This window comes from Neoarius graeffei, chromosome 5 (assembly GCF_027579695.1).
Source record: "Neoarius graeffei isolate fNeoGra1 chromosome 5, fNeoGra1.pri, whole genome shotgun sequence".
In the NCBI taxonomy this organism is placed as follows: domain Eukaryota; kingdom Metazoa; phylum Chordata; class Actinopteri; order Siluriformes; family Ariidae; genus Neoarius; species Neoarius graeffei.
In genome coordinates, this window is record NC_083573.1 from 3,333,577 (window position 1) to 3,358,828 (window position 25,252).

Below are 25,252 nucleotides of genomic sequence, written 5' to 3' on the forward strand. Positions count from 1 at the left end.
ATCTGTTTTATTCCTGCTTTTCATCTTTATGGAATTTCAGGGATGGTTGGAAAAGTGTGCTTGTGTCGTATGAAGATGTATAACTTGTCTGAAAGTGTGTTGCTGTAGTATAGAAGTGTTTATGATATATGAGTGTTAATCTCGGGTTAGAATAATGAAGCATGGAAGTGGATTGTGGCAGTATTGATGTGTGTTGTTGGAGTGTGTGTATTATGTATTATGTTAATGTACTCTGTATCCACTCTGTAACTTGGGTTTGTTGGAATTTTTCAAGTATTATATTTTGACCAGAGATAAACATCAGATTGAGCTAAAAAATATCTTTGTTGTAAAGTGACAACAAAAATGAGCTTCCTTTAATAGCACAGACTTTGATTATGATATTTGTGTAGAAATGAATAAAAATTTGTGACCACAAATCTGTCTTTGGTTCAAGGTACGAAAAGTATCATGACTTTTCTTCAAAACTGAGAAACTTTAAAATGTTTAGATGTTGTCCAAAGTTTCAAGTGCTTTCAAATTATGTCAACATGAAAAGTATTGTGCCTAATTGGCATACTAATTAATAATGAGAGTGCTCTGAGAGGACAATATATTGCAAATGAAATTGCAATATGCGTATTAGTGTCCAATAATAAAGCCTTTTGCCAAGTTTTGTGAAATTCCTCCAAAAATTGTGAGAGGAGTTGATTTCAGAAGGAAAACGCACTCATGAAATTGCCCAAGTATAATGTTGTTAATCAAGGGCTGCAAATCTGGTAAAATGTGACCGAATTGAACACAATTGCAATATGCGTAGTACATACATAACAATGCCTCTTGTCAAATTGGGTGAAATTCCTCCAAAAATTGTGAGAGGAGCTGATTTCAGAAGGTGAGCACCCTTTCCTGGGATGGATGGACATCTCCACGACATAATCCCCCTTTGGGCCTTTCGGTCAGTGGGGGATAAAAACTACAAAATAGAGATTTGTTCAACAAAGCTAATTTAATAAAAAAAAAAAAAAAGTTAAATGATGTTCCAAAACCAGGTTTATTCTCAAGGTCCATCTTGCTTGTGGTGGTTTGCGACGACAAAAATTCAGATTCTCAGTGTTAATATCTTGGAGTAAATTATTAACCATTAGTCTGATGGGTTCGCCCGTTTTGAGCTGCTCAAGAACAACTTCCTGATCAAATCTTATTAAAATTTCACCCAATCACAGCTAAGCAATAGTATTAATCGTTGTCTTGCGTAAAATTGTGGTCATTAGTCTGCGAGGTGGTTTATTCGCGATTAAATCCAAGTAAAAATTTTACCAGCGAGAAAAAAAAAAAACACCTTGTTGCAACCGAACTGAAAAAATTCGCAAGATAACCTGTTCTCCTTGTATAATGAGCGGAAAAGCTGCGAAAACCTTCAGGTAGAAACAGCCAATCGGAAGTGCATTTTCTGGGACAGCCGAGGCAGCTGTCCGAAGATCTCGGCATCCGGTACACAAGTCCGTAGTATCCGACTTGTCCGGGAACGTCACGTATCAAATCTCAGGCTAACATTTTGCATAGCTAAACATGGACTCAGGATTACTGCACAGACTGTAGCGCCCTCTGGTGGTCCCGTCCCTGCAAAAGCACATCCCATTTCATCTCACTGAGGGTCTTGGTGTGAACTCGCTCATCACACCAAGTAAGCATTTGAAACGTTGTTCTTGCAGCCATGTCAGTCTTGATATTAATATTAATGAGATGTGTGCGTCTGAGGAGGTGTTCTGATGGTGGTAATTTTCCTGTTATTTACGCTGTGTGCTCTGGTGAAGGAGAGAATCATCCACGTCTGTTGGGTTTGTTATAAAGCCAGGTTCTGTCCCAGAAATCAATATCCACTTCATAATTAAGCAGCAGAATGAGAAAAAAATAATGAAATACTCTCGGACTGATGTTTAATTCATTTCAAACGCAGGAGTTGATTCAAGTGAAGCAGCGATGATGGATAATTTATGGAAAAACGCACTTGTTTTTTGCTTGGCCTTGGCAGAAACGTTTTCATGTGAGGAAAAAGGCTCAGAAAAAAATCCCAAGTCAAATTAAACACCATTTTAATGCCTTTTTTTTAATTAAAGGAAATTACAGGGATTTTTAAAATTATAAAACTCTAAAGCAATTAACATTATAAATTTAGATGTTTACGAAGCAATTTTTGTCAACAGTGTCATAAGAAAAGTACCACCCGGAGGCTTTCTGTTGCAAAGTAGAGCGATTGTTAACAACCACAAGTTGATTGTTTTTCTGTACCAGCATGTCCTCGTGTGATTTATTCCTCTTACTGTGCAGAAATTTACTCACGATTCAAGTTTTTTCGTGGTGTGTGGTTTTTTTTATCCGTTTATGGTTGCATTTACCGTCAGAGAAGTTGGTCCCTGTTTTATTTTAATTTGCAGTAGAACGGCGGTAAACATTCATTCCCACACTTGAAATAAAAGACCAAAAAAAACCCACTTCTCTTTTGAAGAAAGTTCCACCGTATCAACGACTGCACATTCTTGAAATCCGTTTATTGTGGCGTGGCCGCCGTAAGTTCCTGCGAATCGTTACTATCGAAACCATAGAGATTACACTTGATTTAATTTTGTCAAGCATGATGTGATGGCTTTGCTAATATACGCCATTCGCGAGTTAGCAGAATAATTATCTCACTAGCAGCACGTGAAGGGAGGTCAGATTTGCATCAGCGTTTGAGGTGAGAACAGGGATGAGAATTTTCCGCCGATCGGAGGATTTCCGACTTTTTCAGACCAAAATGATCGTTTTTGAGCGTGTGCGCGCACCATTAAGGTCTGCATCACGGATCTTAGAATGTGCGCGCGCGAGGGAGACTGTGTGCTTGTTCATGTAGCGCATGCCAGACAAACAGCATCCTGATTGGGTTACTCAGCAAAATAAGCCAATCAGCTTTCAGTGTGGGCGGGCTTTTATCTCTTTTCTCGAGGACCGGAGTTTTCAGCTGAGTCAGTGCAGCCTACAGGATCGGCATGGCAGAGAGAGCACGCGCGCCCCAAAAAACCAAAGTACAAAACCCACTTCAGCTCAGATTACACAAAAGAATCTCCCTGTCTAATAATAATATCCCTGTCTAATAATAAAGAAAATAAATAAATAAAAAATAGCCAAAAATCATTAGCCCCTGGGCCCTGCCCCCCTGGGCCATGGGCCCCGCCCTGGTTTTTTCAGACTTTTTAAATATTTTTCATTCTCATCCCTGTGAGAAGCATTAATTTGTTTGCATTCAGCCAAACCTTTTCCGAGGTGTTTACACAACACTCAATGTGATGTTTATGGGTTGTTTTAATAAACTGGAAGCTTCCTGGTGATCCGTGCCATTTCCCAGCAAATAAACCCCTGTTGGAAACGGCACCTTTTTCTTTTGGTAAACGTGAGCCTGAAGAGACGTCCACTGGGAAACCGTATCACACTTGAACCGTGCGCCGTTTATTTACGAGATCTTCCATGTGTACGTGTCTTTGATCATCACTGCAGCAACAAAGCCACTGAGAACCCGATTACAGGTTCTGCGTATGACCCGAGTGCGATCGCTTGGAGACACACACTTGTGGTGATAAAGCCATACGATGGCAGAGGTGTGATCAGGACTCGAAATTAACTTTTTTTCTTTGTGTCCCCCAGTGGTCCCGAATTCTGTGTTGTATTGTCCCGAATGGAAGCAATAGTGTCCCCATTTTTTTCCTCTCTGAAATAACCAGTGGTTAATATTATCATATGAAGTGACTATTATATTTGTAACTATGCGATTTTGAACCCTTTATATCATTTTTACAATAAGTCACAAGACACAAGCGACACATGTCCTATACATCATCTACTTCAAAATTACAGTTATTGCATTTTCAGTTTATTTAACTTTGGCAATCTCACTGTATGAATAGATACCCGTTTATTTAAAGGGGCCAACTAGCTCATTCAGAAAATGTTTCAACTCCCTACATCTGCAGTACACTTTAGTTGAAAATAAGACCCCTTTTATGTTCATTTCATCTACTTATACCTTGAATATCTGTTGGCACTTATAAGGCCAACTTATCATTTTCACCATTACCGTTATCCATAGCCCTGTGATGACCTGGCGACTTGTCCAGGGTGTACCCCGCCTTTCGCCCGTAGTCAGCTGGGATAGGCTCCAGCTTGCCTGCGACCCTGTAGAACAGGATAAAGCGGCTAGAGATGAGATGAGACCGTTATCCATTTTTATGAACTTTCCGTTATCCATTTTATGAACTTTCGCTGCCGAAACGTGGGTGCAAATGTTTGCAACATCAACATAGTGGCAGGTCCGAGCGTAGTTGTGCTGCTGACTGACTAAACTTTCTGAACTAGAAAGACACCAAGAAAACTCACTTATTCTGTTGAACGGTATCTTCCGTCAATATCATCCACATCATTCCTGTTGTATTTTATAACGTGTCTAACAGTGTTCATTAAGTTCATTCAGTTGCTAGCGTTGCCTGCAGACCAGGCGATGACACTTTGGATCCTGAAGGTCCCGGAGACGTTATGTCTGGGCTTTCAGTTTCTTCCCCGCGGTCGGTCCGCTTCAACCACTTCAGCATTTTTGTTCTGGCAAGAGTCGGCGCAGCGTGTGCGGTAGCAATTCCATTCCAAGTCCATATAATGCGGACTCCGGCCGAAGATTCTAGAACAGAATGCGCTGCTCTGTAGCCTACGGATGCAGGTGCATCGAAAGTGTAGCTACTATGTATTTTTCGCTGTTAACGTTTTAAAATTAAAATTGACAAATTAGGTGAATGTCTACGTATGTGTTACGGCTTTGTAAATAATATTAATGTAGAACTTTTTTTCTAGATCTATTTTTTTCCATTGTCCCGGGATTGTCCCAGATATGATAATTTTGTGTCCCGGTGACATTTTTTATGGTCCCCGGGACGTCGGGACACCGTTAGTTTCGAGCGCTGGGTGTGATGTGTGTCGAGTTAAAATGTCACTGACGTAAAAATCCTGGATCAGGCAAGGTGTTGATTTGATGTTCTTTCACAGCATGATGTTCTGTGTTTATGGAAGGAGTCTCCAGTGTCAGCACTTGCTAACACTTGGAGCTTTTAGTTTTTTGGCATCTTCAGGACAGGCGAGTTTACTCAGGGACATGACGCAAGGCCCTGGTAAGACTCCAGATCGCAATGGGTTTAATTTGCGAGGACTTGGCGATGAAAAATTAGTCTCGTGAGTGGCGGAAAATTTCAGTGCACATGTTGAAATTTGGTGGTGATGTTTTCTTTGGCAACCTAAGCAGCAAATACTTGCAGATGGGTTTGGGGATACTTCCCAAAGCTCGGGGAACCTTTGCCACCAAACGCCTCATTTTTATCAACAATTCATCGCGAACTATCATGTGACGATAGCCTCAGCTAGCATGAGAGAAAGGACTGCTTATAGCTGCTCTGACTGTCTGTGGCCAGTAACTGTAAATGGACAGAGAGGATGTCAGTCTTTAAATAGGTGTATCAGACGCTCGCTGGCTGTGCTGTGAAAATTGTTCGTGCAGACGCTTATCAAAGTTTCCAAATCTGTCACTGATTAACTCTTGAATATTTTCTGTCATTAAAAAGCTTATTTCTGCTTTCCAGAGAAATGGATCTGGTTAAGCTCTGTTCAGTGCTTTGGGAGGAACGGCAGGTTGAAGTCGGTACAAGAGAGTAAAAACTGCTCGCGGGACGTCGGGAAACTGCCGGTGCTTTTCTTTTTGAGTCACAGGAAAGTGCTCAGGCTCTCTCTCTCTCTCCTGATCGGTTTCCCACTGGATTACTTGTCAATATCAATCAGATCACGTTTATAGGGATATTCTCTCACTCTCACTGTTTCTGATGGATTCAGCAGTCGGCTAGTTTTGATGTTATGATTCACGGGAGACTTTGAAGCGAGTTTTCATAGCTTTACCTACTTATTTTTTTCAAATCAAACTGATTAATGTAAATAAACAGCTATTTTAGAATATAACTGGAATTGTTTTTGATGAAAAATACTGAGATCTTGGTGGTCAGAGTGAGATTTAAAAATAAACAAGTCAGAAACGCGAGTGTCGATTTCAGTTGAGTTCATGTGAATTGTTTATTGGATGTGGATCAGAGAGTTTTTTTGAGGTTCGCCTTGAAAGCTGTGAATATTAATCGAAATAATCATTTATATTCTTTCCTGGGCGGCACGGTGGTGTAGTGGTTAACGCTGTCGCCTCACAGCAAGAAGGTCCGGGTTCGAGCCCCGTGTCCGGCGAGGGCCTTTCTGTGTGGAGTTTGCATGTTCTCCCCGTGTCCGCGTGGGTTTCCTCCGGGTGCTCCGGTTTCCCCCACAGTCCAAAGACATGCAGGTTAGGTTAACTGGTGACTCTAAATTGAGCGTAGGTGTGAATGTGAGTGTGAATGGTTGTCTGTGTCTATGTGTCAGCCCTGTGATGACCTGGCGACTTGTCCAGGGTGAACCCCGCCTTTCGCCCGTAGTCAGCTGGGATAGGCTCCAGCTTGCCTGCAACCCTGTAGAACAGGATAAAGCGGCTAGAGATAATGAGATGAGAGATTCTTTCATATAAACACTACTCGGCTCTACTTAGAAATACAAAGGCCTACAGAGCACAAAGAGGGATTAAAAATCATCTTTTATTACTTTTTTGAGTTTACCAATTTAACGTTTTTACCAAATTGGCATAAGTAATACTAATTAAATACTAATTTGCATTATTTTTTTTTATTTGTATTCCGTATACAACCATCTATGTTCCTGCCAACTTTCATGGAAATATCTTGAAAAATGGAAGAAAAAACATTAATGAGGCCCGTTTTGGTCCATGTGATCCTCATGCAGAATATTACGGCAGTTTTCGAAAAATTACGCCGTTTCTTCAGTCTTTTTTGTAATATCTCAAGAACGGATAAAAATACTTGAATTTTGTCAAAAGCCTGTTGTTCTGCTGTCAGTTCTGAATTCAGTGGGAGCAGTTTCAAGCAATTTGGATTGAATTTGAATTTTCGCCTGATGTGCCTAATTTAAATAATTTAAAAAATGGTAATACTTGACACATTGCTGGATTGGAAGAGGAATAAAACCAAAGAGACGTGCTGTTGGAGAAAAATAATCAACTTCAGAGTGGGAACATGAACTCTGCTTGCTTGATTATTTTCTGATGATTCAAGACACCCTGGAGTAACGTGATGGTTGCTGTTCCTTAAAAATCAGCAGAAAGATCCAGATTTAGTGTAAAAACTGGACAGCATTTCAACCAATCAGATTGCTCTCCAACATTTCGCCCAACTGGATTGCTTCCTCAGAATGGAATTGTCTCATTCCTTCCAGTCCTCCAGAACTGCTGAGAAATGGTCTTTGTGATGAGGCGTAATAAGATTTTGGATTTGGATTGACGAGGCCTTTTGGGCGAAACGGATCCCTAATCCTTGTTCATGGTCACCATATTACGCTCTTTTCTCATGTGGATTTAAAGAAACCAATATCGAATGTGTCTCTGTGGCATACTGCTGCTTCCAGGGCACTGATCAAGGGCACAGCGGTGCTTTGTCCAATTTCTCTTGATGTTCTTTCACAAATTTCCACTCAATAGTGTGCAGTCACTTTTAAGGTATTTTTTTTTTAGCTCTGAATTCTGATGAGCAAAATAAATGTGTGGGTTTTTTAAAAAACGTTTTTAAAGCATGACCTGAAAGAAGAGAAACAACAATTCTGAGCAAGGTCAACATCAGCGACTTCGTCTGTACACACAATAAAACAATTTGTTTTGATGAATAGGGAAGGTACTTGGCACAGGCAAAGAATCCAGACGCTGACATCATGGCCATGATGGAAACAGAGCCTCGACTCGTGTCGCCTCCCACCAACTCGATCTGCAAACTGATTACATGAGAGAGACGGACGATTTTAAAAAGCTTTCTATTCACGTTTTGTCCTCTCGGTGTATTCTGTACAAGGTGCTTATCCACTGGCCTTGGATGAAGAAACAAAGATGCAGTGGTTAAAAAGCTTTTGTGAAATTTGACAAAAAAAGAAAACCAGTGACTGATGCAGTGTTGAAAGGGGGCGTCTGGGTCTTTTCAAGTCTTTTTCTTATTCATCTGAGGTTCCAGTAAATTCACATTTGTGGTGAATTCCCAACAAAGCCATTGTTTATCATGAAAACTTGACCCAACAGTGAACTAAAGGAATTGACATTGCCTCAAGTTGGGTCAACACCAGCAGAATCGCTTCTTGTTGTGGATTGTTTTTATCCGCGTTATGTTGAGTGTAAGGTACCACCAGTGGCAGCAGGTGGGGCAGAGAGCTACCAATCTGCTGTTTAAAGCTAAGAGGGCGGCAAGTTGGCCTCATGGTTTGCCTGTCTGCCTCTCGACTGGGAGATCATGAGTCTTCGTTGCGGTCAGGTCTTACCAACGTCAATCATAAAAACGGTACCTACTGCCATCTGTCCGAAGTGCTGCAATACAGATGTGAGTATGGAGTCAAACTCTGACGATTACCAGAGGACCAGCCCCCTCCACTGTAACCCCAGCGATGTGAGAGTCTGAAGGGCAACTGAAACGGAGATTGGCGCCGCCCAGTGCGCCTTGTGGCATGGGAAGGACTTTTCAAAAGCTGTGGAGAATGTTCCAGGCTCGCCTGTGACTGCCTGCCTGTCTGTGTTCTATAGGGCGGAGCTAATGCACAGGTGCTGCTCATCATCTGATGGCGGTACTGGCGCTTTAAAAAGGGCAACCTGGCAAGGGCTTGGTGTTCCCCCTCTCTGTTCTGGCAAACGTCGCTTTTTGGCTTTTTGTATTCTAGCATATGACAGATTTACCATGTTTTTTATTCTCCCACTGCTTCGAAGGAGGGGGGAATACTGGTTTTCCTCTGTCCATCCATCTGTATCCCTGTATTTCCGTCCGTCCGAAACACCCTTTTTCTCAGCAACCACAAATCTTAGCCACTTGGTACCAAACTTCAGCTTGGGGTTCTATACCGTGTTTTCAGGTCTGTCACACATCGACTTGCTGTTTACCGACTGAATGTATTTGAGAGAAACAGCACGGGTTTACAACATTTTCAGGACACTTTTCTCAGCAACTACAAATCACACCTGTTTGATATTTGGTACCGAGCTTCAGCTTAGGGTTCTATACCGTGTATACTGTTTTCAGGTCTGTCACACGTCAACTTCCTCTTTACCGACTGAATGCATTTCCGAAACGCACAGGGTGGATTTTGATGCCATTTCAAAATGACAGTTTACCAGGATGCTGTTTGAAACCCCTGGGGAGAGACACTGCTCTTTCCTGACTTGTTTCAGGATTCACCATTTGTTGAAGTCAACGTTCATAATAAGTGTCCGATTCCTTCGATTGTTTGCTTTCTGATAGAAGTGAAAGTGGTGGTGGTGGTGGTGGGGGGGTACGCAAGTGAGCAGGAGCTCACGGTTGATCTTATTTCTTGCCATCACATTTATCCTGACTGCATTTTAATTTTTTGGTATACTTATTTATTTTAATAAATAATTATATTGTCAAACTTTATCCTTTATGGTTTCCCTTGATGTTGCTGAACCATACGAGCCTGGTTCGGTAACATTTAGGGGCTCGTCTGGGATTTACACTGGGGCCTTTTGTTCTTGCACAGTATAGTGCAACGCACTTGTTTTGGTAAGTGATTGCATCACTGAAATTGTGAATGGGGCAGGCGGTCTGAAGATGCAACCTGTTGCTGTGGTAACTAGCGTAATTGATGGCTAGCAAGAATGGCTGAAGGGATGGCTTGAGCAAGGCACTGAACCCCCAACTGTTCCCTGGGCTGCTCTGGGTATCTTGGGTATATTGGATGTCCCTCTGGATAAGTGCCTGTAATGTAACGTGACGTTGCTGTCAATTTGAAAAATATTCTATAAACGCAGACAACTGATGTATTATTGCCTTTATTGGAAGTTTTGTGATGTAATGTCTCAGGTTTGTGGTTAGCGCTGTCGCCTCACAGCAAGAAGGTCCGGGTTCGAGCCCCGTGGCCGGCGAGGGCCTTTCTGTGTGGAGTTTGCATGTTCTCCCCGTGTCCGCGTGGGTTTCCTCCGGGTGCTCCGGTTTCCCCCACAGTCCAAAGACATGCAGGTTAGGCTAACTGGTGACTCTAAATTGAGCGTAGGTGTGAATGTGAGTGTGAATGGTTGTCTGTGTGTATGTGTCAGCCCTGTGATGACCTGGTGACTTGTCCAGGGTGTACCCCACCTTTCGCCCATAGTCAGCTGGGATAGGATCCAGCTTGCCTGCGACCCTGTAGAACAGGATAAAGCGGCTACAGATAATGAGATGAGATATCTCAGGTTGGCGTCCCTTGTTGCGACGAGCTTCAGGTAACACGGTCAACACCAGTCCAGCACCAAGCAGCTCAACCCAGTGTGGACTGTTTGAGCAGGGTTACTAATCCCCAAATGTCCTAGCACTCATGGAAACCACCAACCGTCGACGAAGACTTCATTCCGAGTCTTTACATCACAGCTGGGAAGTAAAACACTGCATCACTATAAGGCTCTTTGGAGGGAAAATTTTTTTTACGTATATCGAGAACATACAGAACTGGGGAGCTTGATCATGTTTGCATGGTCAGCGAGTCAGAAGAAATGTTCATGATCAATTCCAGAATACTGATAGGAAGCTCAAACTAGTCTTGTCGTTTGGTTTGTTTTTTACATCACGCAAACCAGCTTCACGCAATGAAAGGAAGCATGTCAGAATTAGTTAGCTTGATGAGATAATGCTGAAGGGTATTGTACAAACGAAAGCTCGCCATAACTGCGTAATGCAAACTGTCCTGTAAGCTGCGGTGTTATAAATGTTCTCTTTCTCTGCTACAAGAAAACATTCGGGGTCTCTGTGGGAAGATGAGACGACAAAGCAGCACAGCCATGCTGAGTCTCTCATGAACTTATTCGGATAATACGTTGCCTCAAATTTGTTCCGCAGTCAGAAGAGTTTCGCGAAATGGAGGGAGGTGGGGTTCTGTTGGCAATGCTGATACAGAACGTTTTATCCCAAGTGCTCTGAACTCCAACAGCAGGATGAAGTTCAGGATCAGTGGTATGACCCGACTCTTACACTCGCAAGTCAAATTCAGGGATTAATGTGAGCGGGGAATTGAAGAAACAGACCATACGCACCATAGCATCGAACCATCAGGGATTTGTCAGAGTTGGTTGTTTAGATTTGTTGCTTTTAAGAATCGTACATAATTTGTACAGTATTGAGATCTTAATTGAAATGTCAGTTTTGGGGTTTTTTACAATATGGCTCCATGTCATTGCACACGCTGAGAAAATGAACAATCAGCTGTTGCTTTCCCCCTCGTTTGTCTGAATGAGTGTTGATCTTCAGGTGTTCCTCAAGGAACTTGTCTTGCATGCTGGAGAAATCTGTGTAGTAAGCTACTCTTGCCACTCTTCAGGTTTATAAAAAAAAAAGCACAGTTGTCTGAGCTCATGGTATTTCCTGTAGCTGCGTTGTGTAATCGGGTTTCAGATGGAGATAACAGGGCAGCGGAGCTTTCTGCAGCATTCACCAAAGAGACTTGAAAAAACAGAAAAAATATAATATAAACTATTATAGTGAACTCAGGCACCAGAAGTACAAAAGCTCTTATCAATTTGTCCAACCATCAGTTCCGCTTTCATATTCGTCCTTTCTTTACCAGCCGTCATCTGATTAGAAAGTCTTTCCAGCATCCCAGGGTCTGGTCTCTTCAAAGAACAAACCTCATCAGACAAAAGGGTGATGTTCACTGAGGATCTGGCGGCCCATTGGAACATTTTCACACCATTACTGAAAGGCTGTCCAAGGAATATAACGAGTGTGCGAAAGCCATCATTGGCCGACACACACACACACTTCAACCCTCTCATCTTTCCTGCCATTATCAGAGCGAGGCTGCTGCACCATACCGGCTTTCCTCCTCATATCTTTCCTCGCTGCCTCCTTCCATCTTTCTCGCTCATCAAGTGCTCCATCCCTTCGGCTTCATTACCTGATGTAATTTGCCCTGCAGTCATTTAACATTTGCAGTTTGTTGCACACTGTGCCAATTCCCCTGTAAAAGGTTTATCTGAAACTGCAAGCACATGGTGTTACATCCCACTGCTGGATGATTTAATCACAGATGAATTATAAAATAAAATTCAGGAATTAATTCATAGGTGAGGAATATTTTTGTGCAGAAATCATCTTTGAGAATCTGAAGAGCTAACATGCAATAAACATCCCAAATTAGGTACGATCTATAAACATCACAAAAAGGGCGATGAAAAAAGCCTGAATATTTAAGGTTACGGTGTTGGATTGACGTGTCAGAGGTTAAAATGTGTGTGAATCTTCTCAGTGATCATTCCAATAACCAACTGATCTCCATTCCCAACCTCAGGAACCAGTCAGTCTCCATTCCCAACCTCAACAACCAACCAATGTCCAGTACCAATCCCAATAATCAAAATCTCCATACCAGCCGATCTCCATTCCCAACCCCAACAACCAACTAATGTCCAGTACCAACATCAATAATCAAATGAATTGAATTAATCTCCATTCCCAACCTCCAATAACTATCCAACATTCATGACCAACCCCAAGGCAAGTTTATTTCTATAGCGCATTTCATACACAGTGGCAGTTCAATGTTCTTTACAGAGGTAAAAGCAAAACAGTAAACAATAGAAAATAAAATTACATAAAATAAATGGGGAAGAAGAGAGAAAAAAATAAGAATTAAACAATAGTAGAAATAAAATAATAAAATGTAACAGCAGAATAAAATAGAATAAAAGTTAAGTAAAGTTTAAAACATGTAAAGATGATATTTATCAGTTAGCAGAAAGCATCTGAGAACAGCTTGGTCTTTAGTCTAGATTTGAAGCTGCCAACAGCAGGAGCATTTTTGATGTCCTCTGGGAGTTGGTTCCATAGCTGTACTGCATAGTAGCTAAAAGCTGCTTCACCACACTTTGTTTTAACAACTGGTTTTAATAGTAAATTTTGCTGCTACGATCTGGTAGATCTGATTGGGTTAGGCCGCTGCAACATATCAGAGAGGTAATTGGGCCCTGCACCATTTAGAGATTTGTACACCAGCAGCAATACTTTAAAGTCAATTCTGTAGCTTACTGGAAGCCAGTGAAGGGACCTTAGAATTGGAGTAATGTGCTCTGTTCTTTTTGTTCGTGTGAGAACCCTCGCCGCTGCATTTTGAACCAGCTGAAGTCGTTTGATGGTCTTTTTTGGCAGGCCTGTGAAAAGGCCATTGCAGTAATCAACCCTACTAGAGATGAAGGCATGTATTAGTTTTTCCAGATCATTTTTTGACATAAGTCCTCTTAGTTTGGAAATGTTTTTTAGGTGATAAAATGACGATTTAGTGATTGCTTTCATGTGACTGTCAAAGTTTAGCTCGCTGTCAATGAAAACACCAAGATTTGTAACCATATCTTTTGTTTTAATCCCCTTTGTGTCAAGAATAGTGGTAATCCTGAGTCTTTCATCTTTTTTCCCCAAATAGAATTACTTCTGTTTTATCTGTGTTCAGCTGAAGAAAATTTTGTGACATCCAGTTGTTGATTTTGGTCGATACACTGGTAGAGACATTCAAGGGGGGCATAATCATTAGGTGATAGAGCAAAATAAATTTGAAAAATAAATCAATAATCTGTTTAATCTCCATTTCCAACCCCAATAACCAACCAATGTCCAGACCCATCCTCAATAATCAAATTAATCTCCATTCCCAGCCCCAATAACCAACCAATGTCCAGTACCAATCCCAATCATCAAAATCTCCATACCAGCTGATCTCCATTTCCAACCCCAACAACCAACCAATGTCCAATCCCAATAATCAAATTCATCTAATTAATCTCCATTACCAACCTCCAATAATTATCCAACATTCATGACCAACCTCAATCTGATTAATCTCCATTTCCAGCCTCAATAACCAAGAAATTCTCAAACTGCATGTGGATGAACGAAGCATCATTATTACTCGTTGCCCATAATGGAGCTTGAAGCCTCCACCAAAGCCCTCCAACATGCTTGACCTGGAGCCCATCTTACCAGGTGGCCCCAGACCCATCCTTGTTTCCTTTTCAACTCTCCTCCAAGTTTCCTTGGGCCTGCCTGTTTCTCCAGCCATCAGGAGTCCATCTGAGGGCTACTCTCTGTATTGACGTGGGTGGCATGCACGGCACGCGTCTAATCCATCTCCAGCAGCACTTCTTCTGTGATGGGTTGGGTAGATGATGTTCTGTGTAACTCGAAGTTGGAGATGGCATTCGGCCAAAAGATGCTCAGGATTCTTCTGAGGCATCTGTTCTTAAAGACTTTCAGCTTGTGGCTTATGGTTTTCAGCATCTTCCAAGACTCTGCACCAGAGAAGAGAGTACTCAGGACATTGGTGTTGGTGCTGATGTTCTTTGCTCTACATGGGTTTCTCAGTGCTGCGAAGGCCTGGTTGGCTTTTGAGATTCTTGCCCTCATCTCCTCTTCTGCATCCCTGCTCTTGCTCATTTTGGAGCCCAGAAAAGTGAAGTGTTCCACATGAATCTCTTCTGGACTTCACGGACAACGTGGCACGACTCGGTCACCGACGTCAAAATGTACAGACGCAGACGAGCATCAGGGCAAATGCAGCAGAACACGTTGGATTAAAGATCAGTGTCAAGAAGACCAAGCATCCCGAGATCAAGAACAGGTCAGATGTAGCTGTGACCATCAAGGGAGATGAATACAGGAAGTATGATCGAAACGAAGGCAAGGCACGATGCAACAGAACAGATTCTGATATGTCAAGAAAGCTGAAAATAAATCACTCGATCAGAAATAAACCGGAACTTTGAGTGATAATTGCTTTTTCAGTGGTTAATCCATATCCTGTGAACAGTCTATACCCTCAGAACATCAGCCTTTAGGGAAGCGCATGAGCTCCCTGGAGATTGAGATGTTTATTTCATCACCATGGAGATTTAATAGAGTGCCATCAGCCACCCAGGGTGTTAATGAACAACTGGATAACTGGCGTGTGTGTCTCTTCACTTTATGATGATGATGGGAGAGGTAGAGTGATGATGTAATGCTCTTCACACCACTCTGAACTCGATGACTCTGCCAAATCAACAGCGCTCGTGAAGCGACAGTGCCATCTTGGGGTCGTAACACATCACAACACCAAACTCCAACTGCATTACGTCATCATTTGGGAAAAGAAAGAAGGTGAAATGACCGGGATGGTGAGAAAGAGGAAGGAAGGATGCCAAACATGATGGCATCCATACAGTGAGGTCAGTTCTGGCACGCTCTCGCTGTTTTAAGTGTTGAAAAATAAATACTCGACCAATCAGAGTGTCAGAAAGGCACTTTGGACATACCGTACAAGGAATGAACGTGATGAGGATGACATCATCGCTTCTTTTTCTCTCACACAATTCCGAAGTGCCTTCAGTCACAGCCTGAGGTCCAAATCAAGTGTGCAGTGATGATTGAATACCAGAATTCTACATTCGGATCTCAGAAGTAACCACAGACCTGAGCACAATCAAGCTGGAGAAAACTATCAGGCTCATGTTAAATCCACAAACATGACTATCACGGAAAATTGAACAATTTGGATGTGCTGGATCAAGTGCTATTTTATAAGCTGCTAAATAAGAGTGTAGAAATCATTTCATTCAATTAAACTACATTTTTTATTGACTAAAGCTGTACTGCCTTTCGGATTTTTCAAGTGTAGGTCATAAAAAGAATTTTCCCGACACCCTATTCGTTTAGTGACCGAAAGCTAGAACAATTAATGAATTTATCTCCACAAATTCTCCGCTATTTTTTCCTGCTTCACCATGACCCAATTCAAGATACGACGTCCTGCATCCCGTGATGGGCTTTCCCCGTTCACGCAAGGCATTGTGGGATACAAATTTGAAACAGGAGAGAAAAATGGAGGGCGTGAGTGTGCGAATGAAACGTGAAAGAGCGACTACAGTAACGGAAAGAAAGTGAGAAGAAAAGATGTTATGTTCTATACGAAGGAAAGGAAACGCAGGACCAAACTAATAAATATGGGCGCTCAGCGAGCACCTCAGTGTGATCAGCTGTTCGTTTAGCGACAGAATGATGGAACTGTCAGTGCACGCTCAAAGGGAAACCTGTAGATGGCAGTAATGCAACACTGTGGATGCCAGCTGCCATAAAACCCAAAAGAAGGTAAACCTGTGCATGCGCACACGGACTTCCTCTGTCTGCTCGACTGCGCCAAGCGAGCGATTTCATGCACATTATTTGCTTTAATCCCCTCAAATTAAATAACTTCCCAGCCACAGAATGGCCTGATATTTTGTGAGATATTACAGAAATAAACATATATCACAATCACCACATTTCAGACGGAACTAAATTTCACTGATTTTATGAAATCGACAGCCCATCTAGCTTTAATATGACCATCAAAGCAAAAATAATTTTTCTTGAGTTTGCTTTTTTTTTTTTTTTTATTTAAATGCAAGTTGTTTTTTAAAGGTGTTGGTCTGAACCTGATGAGACACTGAATCTAAACTCCAGCTCAAGATGAAATAGAAAGTAACTTGTAATATATATATATTTTTTGAATATTGCACAATTCTCAAACATGATCGGCTCATGATCCTTGATCTAAAGCAGAACAAATCAGCATTCAGCAATACTGCGGGAAGAAAACTGCCAAGCAAACGGATACTTTTCGCAATGTTCGTGTGTGTCGTGAGTGTGTATTACCATTATCCTGGGTGCTGGATGAGTTGGTCAGGCTCCGTTTCTTGCGTTTGGCCATGAGCCTCACCTGGGAAATCTGGCGCACCAGAGTCGCCGTCAGGTCGTCGATCTTCGCGTCGTCATGGTCATTTGATTTGCTCACATCGTTATCTGCCTGCTGGAGAGTGAAAGCAGTGTGAGATTTCTTTGTGGCAAACATAATGAGCGCTAACCTTAACCAAGCAGGGGTCACAACTTTATTTAAAGTAATGAAACAGTTTGAAATATCTTGGAGCAGGAAGTCAAGCTAACAAGACAAATATGCTCGCAAATGTTTTTCCTTGTATAATGAAACGATGTTTGCGTACATGCTAGCTATTTAACTCAGCTAGGTTTAAAATTTGACACACTTGAATGTTGTATGTTTGCACAAACGCCATTTAATTCACTGTACAGGATATGGAACTGTACCTGAAGCTAATATTCAGCTGTGATGGAAATGCTGAGGTTTCAGTTCCTGCTAAACCAGCAGCAGTAGATCAGAAAGGTAATGAAATAAAGTACTTAAAAAAAAAAAAGAATAAAGCTTATTTGTTGCTTTTACTAGCCGAGTGAAATCTCAGCTGAATTTTAGCTCAGTATTCGATATTTAGTGTGCTAGCGATGCTAATAGTTAAGATGTGAAGATGGATTAGCATCAGAACGAAAGCCAGTATTCAGTTTTTGAATCATTGTAAAACAAAAAAAATGGATAAAGTTCTCACTGAAGCTGATTTGAAGTGAAATTTCAAAATCTGAATGCTAAACTTTGCATCTAAATATGTCGAAGCTTCATGGTGAAGAGTACTGTACACGCGAGGGGGAAAAAGTTGTCGAATAGTTGATTGTGGATACTTACATCTCTGTTTTGTTTTGTGTATTTGTAAATCGGTGGAAGAGAAGCTGCTTTCGATCTGCAAGCGACAAAATTACACATGGGTTAAACGGAAGGAGCAGGAAAATTCTAAGAAGTCTGGTTCGTGATGTGATTAGCGGTGAAACATTAGCAATGATTAGCAGTACAGCATAATGTCAACATTCTCACAGCTTCACTTGCGTGTATGTCGTGTACATCGCCACTTGTTTTGAATAGGAATTGAAATATGCAAATGAGGCAATACATATTTAAATATTAGTACGTTATCAAAAAATTTGATCATAATTTACTTTCTTGTTGCAGCACATGGTGTAACACCTCTTCCAGAACCATTTGCCAGAAAAGTTACGTACTTTTTATCTGTTTATAGTTACATTTAAGTCATTTGTTCCTTTTATCATTATTTTTCTGTCTGAGCTAATCAGGCAAAAAAGTGCTGCTGTGATGTGAGCGGTTAACGATACAGCTTCAACTCTGGCCGTGACAAACTGCTGAAACTGGACACTCCTTCTATAAATGTTCAATAAACGTGTTGAAACGATTACATTTCTGAATTATTTTCATGAGGCCATCTGACGCACTCGGTTGTCTCACCTGACGTTCCTCCTCACGCCTCCAGGTTTGATGAACAGGGACTTGGTGTAAGGCAGGCGTTTGAATTTGTCTCTGCCCACTGCAACATAAAACTGCCCATTTTCGAGATCCTTCCCGTCAGTGACAGGAACTCCGTCGAGCGAACACAGACTGCGAGACGTGAACAAAAACACAAGTCAGCAGTTTATGTGAAAGTCGCAGCCATTTTATCGCATCTGCTGCATGTAAACTCGCTTGCAAGCTCCAGTAATGGTGTGCTACATGACGAGCTGCGTAAGTAAAAACCAGCAAAACACTTGGACATGTCTTGTTAGTTTAGATCACAGTCTTGGAACTTTTTTTTGTTCGGAGTTATAACCTTGATCTTGTTCAAAGGGCCATTTTCAGAAAATCTGATATTCAGTGTGGCAGCGGGGGCGTGGTCTAGCATCGGTCTGTGACAGGAGGGCGGAGTCGGGGAAGTTAAGTGGCAGAATCACTACACCTGTTGTTAATTGATGTGTTTGTGTGTCTTCCCAGTGACCGCGCCCTTCTTAAGGAGAGAGAGTGAGAGCAGAGGGAGTCTCTCCACAACCAGACGGCTGATGTGTGTGCGTGTGTCTGAGTGTGTGTTTGCAACTGAAAAGTGCAAATAAAAGAGAGTTTTGTTAAAACAGTTCTGTCCTGCCGTCCTTCTGTGCTCCACCCACCTACATGGACTGCTACAGTGGTGCTGAAACCCGGGACTCGAGCACAGAAGACAACAGCCCCATGGAGTCCTCCACCTTCGCCGACCTTATCCACACCCTCGCCACGGCCCAACAGAGCCAGCACCAGGCGCTGCTCGCCCTCCGAAAGGAGCAAGAACAACGGTTCGAGGCCCTGGTGCTGGCGCAACAGGAAGATCGTCGGGCGTTCCGGCACCTCCTCGCGTCGTCAGGATCCACCATCACCGCCGCGGGCCCTTCCCCCCTCACCCTCACGAAGATGGGCCCGCAGGACGACCCCGAGGCATTCTTCACGCTCTTTGAGCAGGTAGCAGAGACCTCGGGGTGGCCGGTGGAACAGCGCGCGGCGCGCCTCTTCCCCCTGCTAACGGGAGAGGTGCAGCTGGCCGCGCTACAGCTTCCTGCCGACCACCGGCTGGCCTATGCGGACCTTCGCCGGACCGTCCTCCAGCGGGTGGGACGCACCCCGGAGCAACATCATCAGCGTTTCTGCGCTTGGAGGAAGTCGGCCGGCCGTTCGCGTTTGGCCAGCAACTCCGGGACGCCTGCTGGCAGTGGTTGAGGGCCTACAGCTGCGATGCTGAGGGACTCATCGACCAGGTGGTACTGGAACAGTTTGTCGCGCGTCTACCAGCGGGAACCGCAGAGTGGGTCCAGTGCCACCGCCTGGCGTCGCTGGATCAGGCAATTGAGCTGGCGGAGGATCATCTGGCGGCTGTCCCGACGGCAGGACAGCAGACGACCTCTTCTCCTCTCTCTCTCTCTCTCTCCCCTCCTCCTGTGTCTTCTCCTCGCCCCATTCCCCCACCTCAGCCGGCCCGCCGCACCCGCGGTGCCCTTCCGTGTCTCCCTTCTGTGTCTGTCTCCCCCCCCCCCCCCCCCTCAGGTGAGTGAGCCCCAGAACACTAGTGCAGAGAGGAAGCCCGGGCCGGTTTGCTGGCGCTGCGGGGAACCGGGCCACCTCCAACAGCAGTGCTCGATAATGGAGGTGGGCGCGGTGGTTCGGATCCCCAACGCGCCAGGAGCCGCCCTCGATCGGGCCGGAGCGTATCGCATACCGGTGAGTATCCAAGGGGATACATATCAGGCGTTGGTGGATTCTGGCTGTAATCAGACCTCAATCCACCAAAACCTGGTGCAAGACGAGGCATTGGGGAGAGCACAATTGGTGAAGGTGTTGTGTGCGCACGGGGATGTTCACCGCTACCCTTTAGTGTCGGTCCACATTATTTTCAGAGGGGAAAAATTTATAGTGAAGGCAGCGGTTGATCCTCGCCTTACCCACTCTTTAATTTTGGGGACTGATTGGCCGGGATTTCGGGGTTTAATGACACACTTAGGACCCACTCTTGACTGCCATTTGACAGGGGGAGGTCCCGGTGTCGCTTTGGCAGGAGCAGCTGTCACAGAGCCGTCTACGTCATCTCCGCGCCAGTGAGGAGCCGCCGGCTCCTCCCCTCTCTATTGGGGAATCCCTCGCGGATTTCCCATTAGAGCAATCGCGAGACAAGACTCTGCGGCATGCTTTTGACCAAGTGAGAGTAATCGATGGTCAAACGCTCCAGCCGAACGCCACCCCGTCCTTTCCCTACTTCGCGATTATGAAGGATAGATTATACCGAGTGACGCAGAACACTCAAACTAAAGAGCGAGTCACGCAGCTTTTAATTCCGAAGAGCCGCTGGGAATTGGTATTCCAGGCGGCTCACTTTAATCCCATGGCTGGACACTTAGGGCACGATAAAACACTAGCCCGAATAATGGCCAGATTCTATTGGCCGGGGATTCGCGGCGATGTCCGTAGGTGGTGTACGGCATGCCGCGAATGCCAGTTAGTAAATCCAGCGGCCATTCCAAAAGCGCCTTTGCGCCCTCTACCGTTAATTGAGACCCCATTCGAAAGAATTTGGATGGATCTCGTCGGGCCATTAGATCGGTCAACACGAGGGTACCGCTTTATATTAGTTCTGGTGGACTATGCAACGCGATACCCGGAAGCAGTGCCTCTTCGCAATATCTCAGCACGCAGTATTGCGGAGGCGCTCTTCCGCGTCATCTCCCGAGTTGGAATCCTGAAAGAGATTCTGACTGATCAAGGCACCTCGTTTATGTCACGAACACTGAATGAACTGTATGGGTTATTAGGTATTAAGCCGATCCGCACCAGCATGTATCACCCACAAATGGACGGCTTAGTGGAACGGTTTAATCGCACCCTTAAAAACATAAGAAATTTGTAAGTGAGGACGCGCGTAACTGGGATAAATGGCTCGAACCCTTGCTCTTTGCAGTGCGAGAGGTCCCCCAAGCCTCCACGGGGTTCTCCCCGTTTGAATTATTATATGGGCGTAAGCCGCGCGGCATTTTAGACGTGCTGCGAAAAAATTGGGAGGAGGGACCTTCACCAAGCAAAAATGAAATTCAATACGTTATTGACCTGCGCGCAAAACTCCACACACTCACACAACTAACCCAGGAGAATTTGCGGCAGGCCCAAGAACGGCAAACCCGCCTGTACGACAAGGGTACGCGCCTTAGAGAGTTTGCACCGGGAGAGAAAGTACTCGTACTGTTGCCCACATCGAGCTCTAAATTAGTCGCCAAGTGGCAAGGACCCTTTGAGGTCACACGGCGAGTCGGGGACGTCGACTATGAGGTGAAGCGAACGGACAGGGGTGGGGCGCTACAGATTTACCACCTCAACCTACTCAAACTCTGGAACAAGGAGGTCCCCATGGCGTTGGTGTTGGTGGTTCCGGAGAAGGCGGAGCTGGGGCCGGAGGTTCAAAAAGGAACATTAGCATCACGTCCCTCTCCGGTCCCCTGTGGAGACCACCTCTCCCCGACCCAACTCGCAGAGGTTGCCCAGTTGCAGACCGAGTTTTCGGACTTGTTCTCACCCCTGCCCGGCTGCACTAACCTCATAGAGCACCACATTGAGACGGCCCCGGGGGTGGTAGTGCGTAGCCGCCCTTACAGGTTACCCGAACACAAGAAAAAGGTGGTTCGGGAAGAACTCGAGGCCATGCTCAAAATGGGCATCGTCGAGGGGTCCCACAGTGACTGGAGCAGCCCGGTGGTCTTGGTACCCAAGGCCGACGGGTCGGTCCGGTTCTGTGTGGACTATAGAAAAGTCAACGCGGTGTCTAAATTCGATGCGTACCCAATGCCTCGTATTGATGAGTTGCTCGATCGGCTAGGCACGGCTCGTTTTTACTCGACACTGGATTTAACAAAGGGTTATTGGCAGATCCCCTTGACTCCATTATCCCGTGAAAAAACGGCCTTTTCCACACCGTTCGGTTTACACCAATTCGTCACACTTCCTTTTGGGCTGTTTGGGGCGCCTGCTACGTTTCAGCAGCTGATGGACAGGGTCCTCCGCCCCCATGCCACCTATGCGGCCGCGTACTTAGACGATATCATTATTTATAGTAATGACTGGCCGCGGCACCTACAACACCTGAGGGCCGTCTTTAGGTCGCTGAGGCGGGCGGGTCTCACGGCCAACCCGAAGAAGTGTGCGATTGGGCGGGTGGAAGTATGGTATCTGGGCTTCCACTTGGGCAACGGGCAGGTGCGTCCCCAAATTAACAAGACTGCAGCGATTGCGGCCTGCCCGAGGCCCAAGACCAAAAAGGGGGTGAGACAGTTCCTGGGGCTGGCTGGCTATTATCGTAGGTTTATACCTAATTATTCGGACATCACCAGCCCGCTGACTGATCTGACTAAAAAGGGGGCACCAGATCCGGTCCAGTGGACGGAGCAATGCCAGCAGGCTTTTTCTAAGGTTAAGGCTGCACTGTGTGGGGGGCCATTGTGACACTCCCCTGACTTTTCTCTCCCCTTTATGTTGCAGACGGATGCGTTGGACAGAGGGCTGGGGGCTGTTTTGTCCCAGCAGGTGGAGGGGGAGGATCGCCCCGTCTTGTACATTAGTCGCAAGCTGTCGGTGCGTGAGGGGCGCTACAGTACCATCGAGAAGGAGTGCCTGACGATCAAGTGGGCGGTCCTCGCCCTCCAGTACTACCTGCTGGGACGCCCTTTCACCCTCTGTTCAGACCACGCGCCCCTCCAGTGGCTCCACCGCATGAAGGATGCCAATGCGCGGATCACCCGTTGGTATCTGGCACTCCAACCCTTTAACTTCAAGGTGATCCACAGGCCGGGGGCGCAGATAGTCGTGGCGGACTTCCTCTCCCGTCAAGGGGGGGGGAGTCGGCTGCGGGCCGGACGGCTGCCCGGCCTGAGTCGGGCGGTGGGGGTATGTGGCAGCGGGGGCGTGGTCTAGCATCGGTCTGTGACAGGAGGGCGGAGTCGGGGAAGTTAAGTGGCAGAATCACTACACCTGTTGTTAATTGATGTGTTTGTGTGTCTTCCCAGTGACCGCGCCCTTCTTAAGGAGAGAGAGTGAGAGCAGAGGGAGTCTCTCCACAACCAGACGGCTGATGTGTGTGCGTGTGTCTGAGTGTGTGTTTGCAACTGAAAAGTGCAAATAAAAGAGAGTTTTGTTAAAACAGTTCTGTCCTGCCGTCCTTCTGTGCTCCACCCACCTACATGGACTGCTACATTCAGTTTTCAACATAGTTTGTTTTTTCTCTAAAGCCATTAATCCTGGTTATCCATTATATGTTTATTTTAAGAAATAATTTAAGAGCAGTAAAAAAAATTACAGAGAACTTGTCTGCATTTGCAAAAATTTTATTTCACCTAAACATACCAAATTGTCTTCACTGCCATGTCTCAATGAGGATGAGTGAAATTTGAATAAAAATAATTCCTTTATTTTTTCACTTTTCTTTCTGAAATATTGCCTCTGTACCTTCACTTTTTATTGTGGAAAATATCTTTGCTTCAACGGTTTTTGGTGTACATGCTCAAGAATGTGTACTTTTGTGATGTCTTTACCGTTACCCAAATGGTAAAATCTTGCTGTAACTCAGGGCTTTGTCAGAAGAGGGCAGTGCAGCTACAGGAGGAAGGAGCAGGATGTTGAGCAGCCATTTTGGAAAAAAATCACTGGTGCATGAATGCGAAATCCAGGATAGTGATGAGGTAGATATGAAATTTCAAGATGTCAGGGAAATTAACGGTCTTTGCCGTTACCCCGAAATGATAACGCTAATGATGCTGCATGTTGAAAAAGTTTCGTTAGCGAAGTAGCAAGCTCGAATGGGATAATAAATACATAATTTGTTTTTTTTTCCCTGCACTCGGTGATCCAAAAATGCCATGAGACGTCTTTACCGTTAGTCAATAGGGTAACGGTAAAGACAACAACTGGGCATTAGTTTTTCATAATAATCTTTCTTGCTTTGTGAATTCATGAAATATGATTCTTTTTTGTCAATTCAATACATTTACAGGGATTAACTAAAATGTGTACACAAAAAAAAATTTACATGTCTCTACTGTTACTCGACACATTTTCAGAGAGCGGCCCAGAAATGACATCACAATATCACTCGTTCAGTGCGTTTACATGCACATAGAGAAAATCGAATTTCTGCCGTAGCTCGACTGAAATCGAAGTTCTAAATGCCATGGAAACACCTTAGCTCGGCTGAAATCGAACCGAACTGGATTTCTCGTAATCGAGCTACGCGACCTAGATTATGCGATTGTAGCCGAGCTACTTAGTGCATGTAAACCCTATCGAGCTACGTAGTCGAGCTACTTACTTCAGCACTGCCCCTTCCGGGAGTGACAAGTGATGAGACCACAAGCGGGAAACACAACAGCCTCGGTCGGCATGACAACAGTAGTAGTAGCGAGCAGCAGAAGAGGTCAGGAGGAACAAGGAGAACGAACGTCGTCGTTCTTCTTGTGAACACAGAACTGATAACTTTGTTTATACTCTTGAATAGCTCTTCTTCATGACGACAACTGGAAGTGTACCAACATGATGGGGCGTGTCGCACCACCTGTGGCTCGGGTGCACAATGTACCTCACAAAATAGCTCGATTTCCTTGTGTGCATGTAGGATTGGATTTCTCTGGCACCCCTGCTGGGACCCTTAGCTCGATTACCGACAGTAGCTCGATTTGGATGTGCATGTAAACGCACTGAGAGTCAGAACTTGTAGAAACACTGACTGGTGATATTTTTACTTGGACACAAGTCACTGATTGGAGGTGAAGAGAGATTTTTGTGCTGTTTAATGGACCCATGTCAGCTGGAGCTAAAGGGTAAAATCCTGTTCGTTAGCTGCTGAATGAACGTGGATGATCAGATGTCGAGGGGTGTGGCTGTC

General features: G+C 44.5%; 1 protein-coding gene across 1 annotated transcript in view; it reads right to left on the minus strand.

Annotated features, from left to right (window-relative positions):
- The window catches only part of LOC132885843 (doublecortin domain-containing protein 2-like), a 42,001-nt gene that overhangs the window by 11,757 nt on the left and 4,992 nt on the right, over nt 1-25,252 (minus strand). The window contains exons 5-7 of the mRNA XM_060920360.1: nt 18,292-18,441; nt 17,680-17,734; nt 16,806-16,959 (exon numbers count right to left, since the gene is read on the minus strand). Of these exons, the coding sequence (XP_060776343.1) occupies nt 16,806-16,959; nt 17,680-17,734; nt 18,292-18,441 (359 nt within the window). The remainder of the gene's footprint in view (nt 1-16,805; nt 16,960-17,679; nt 17,735-18,291; nt 18,442-25,252) is intronic.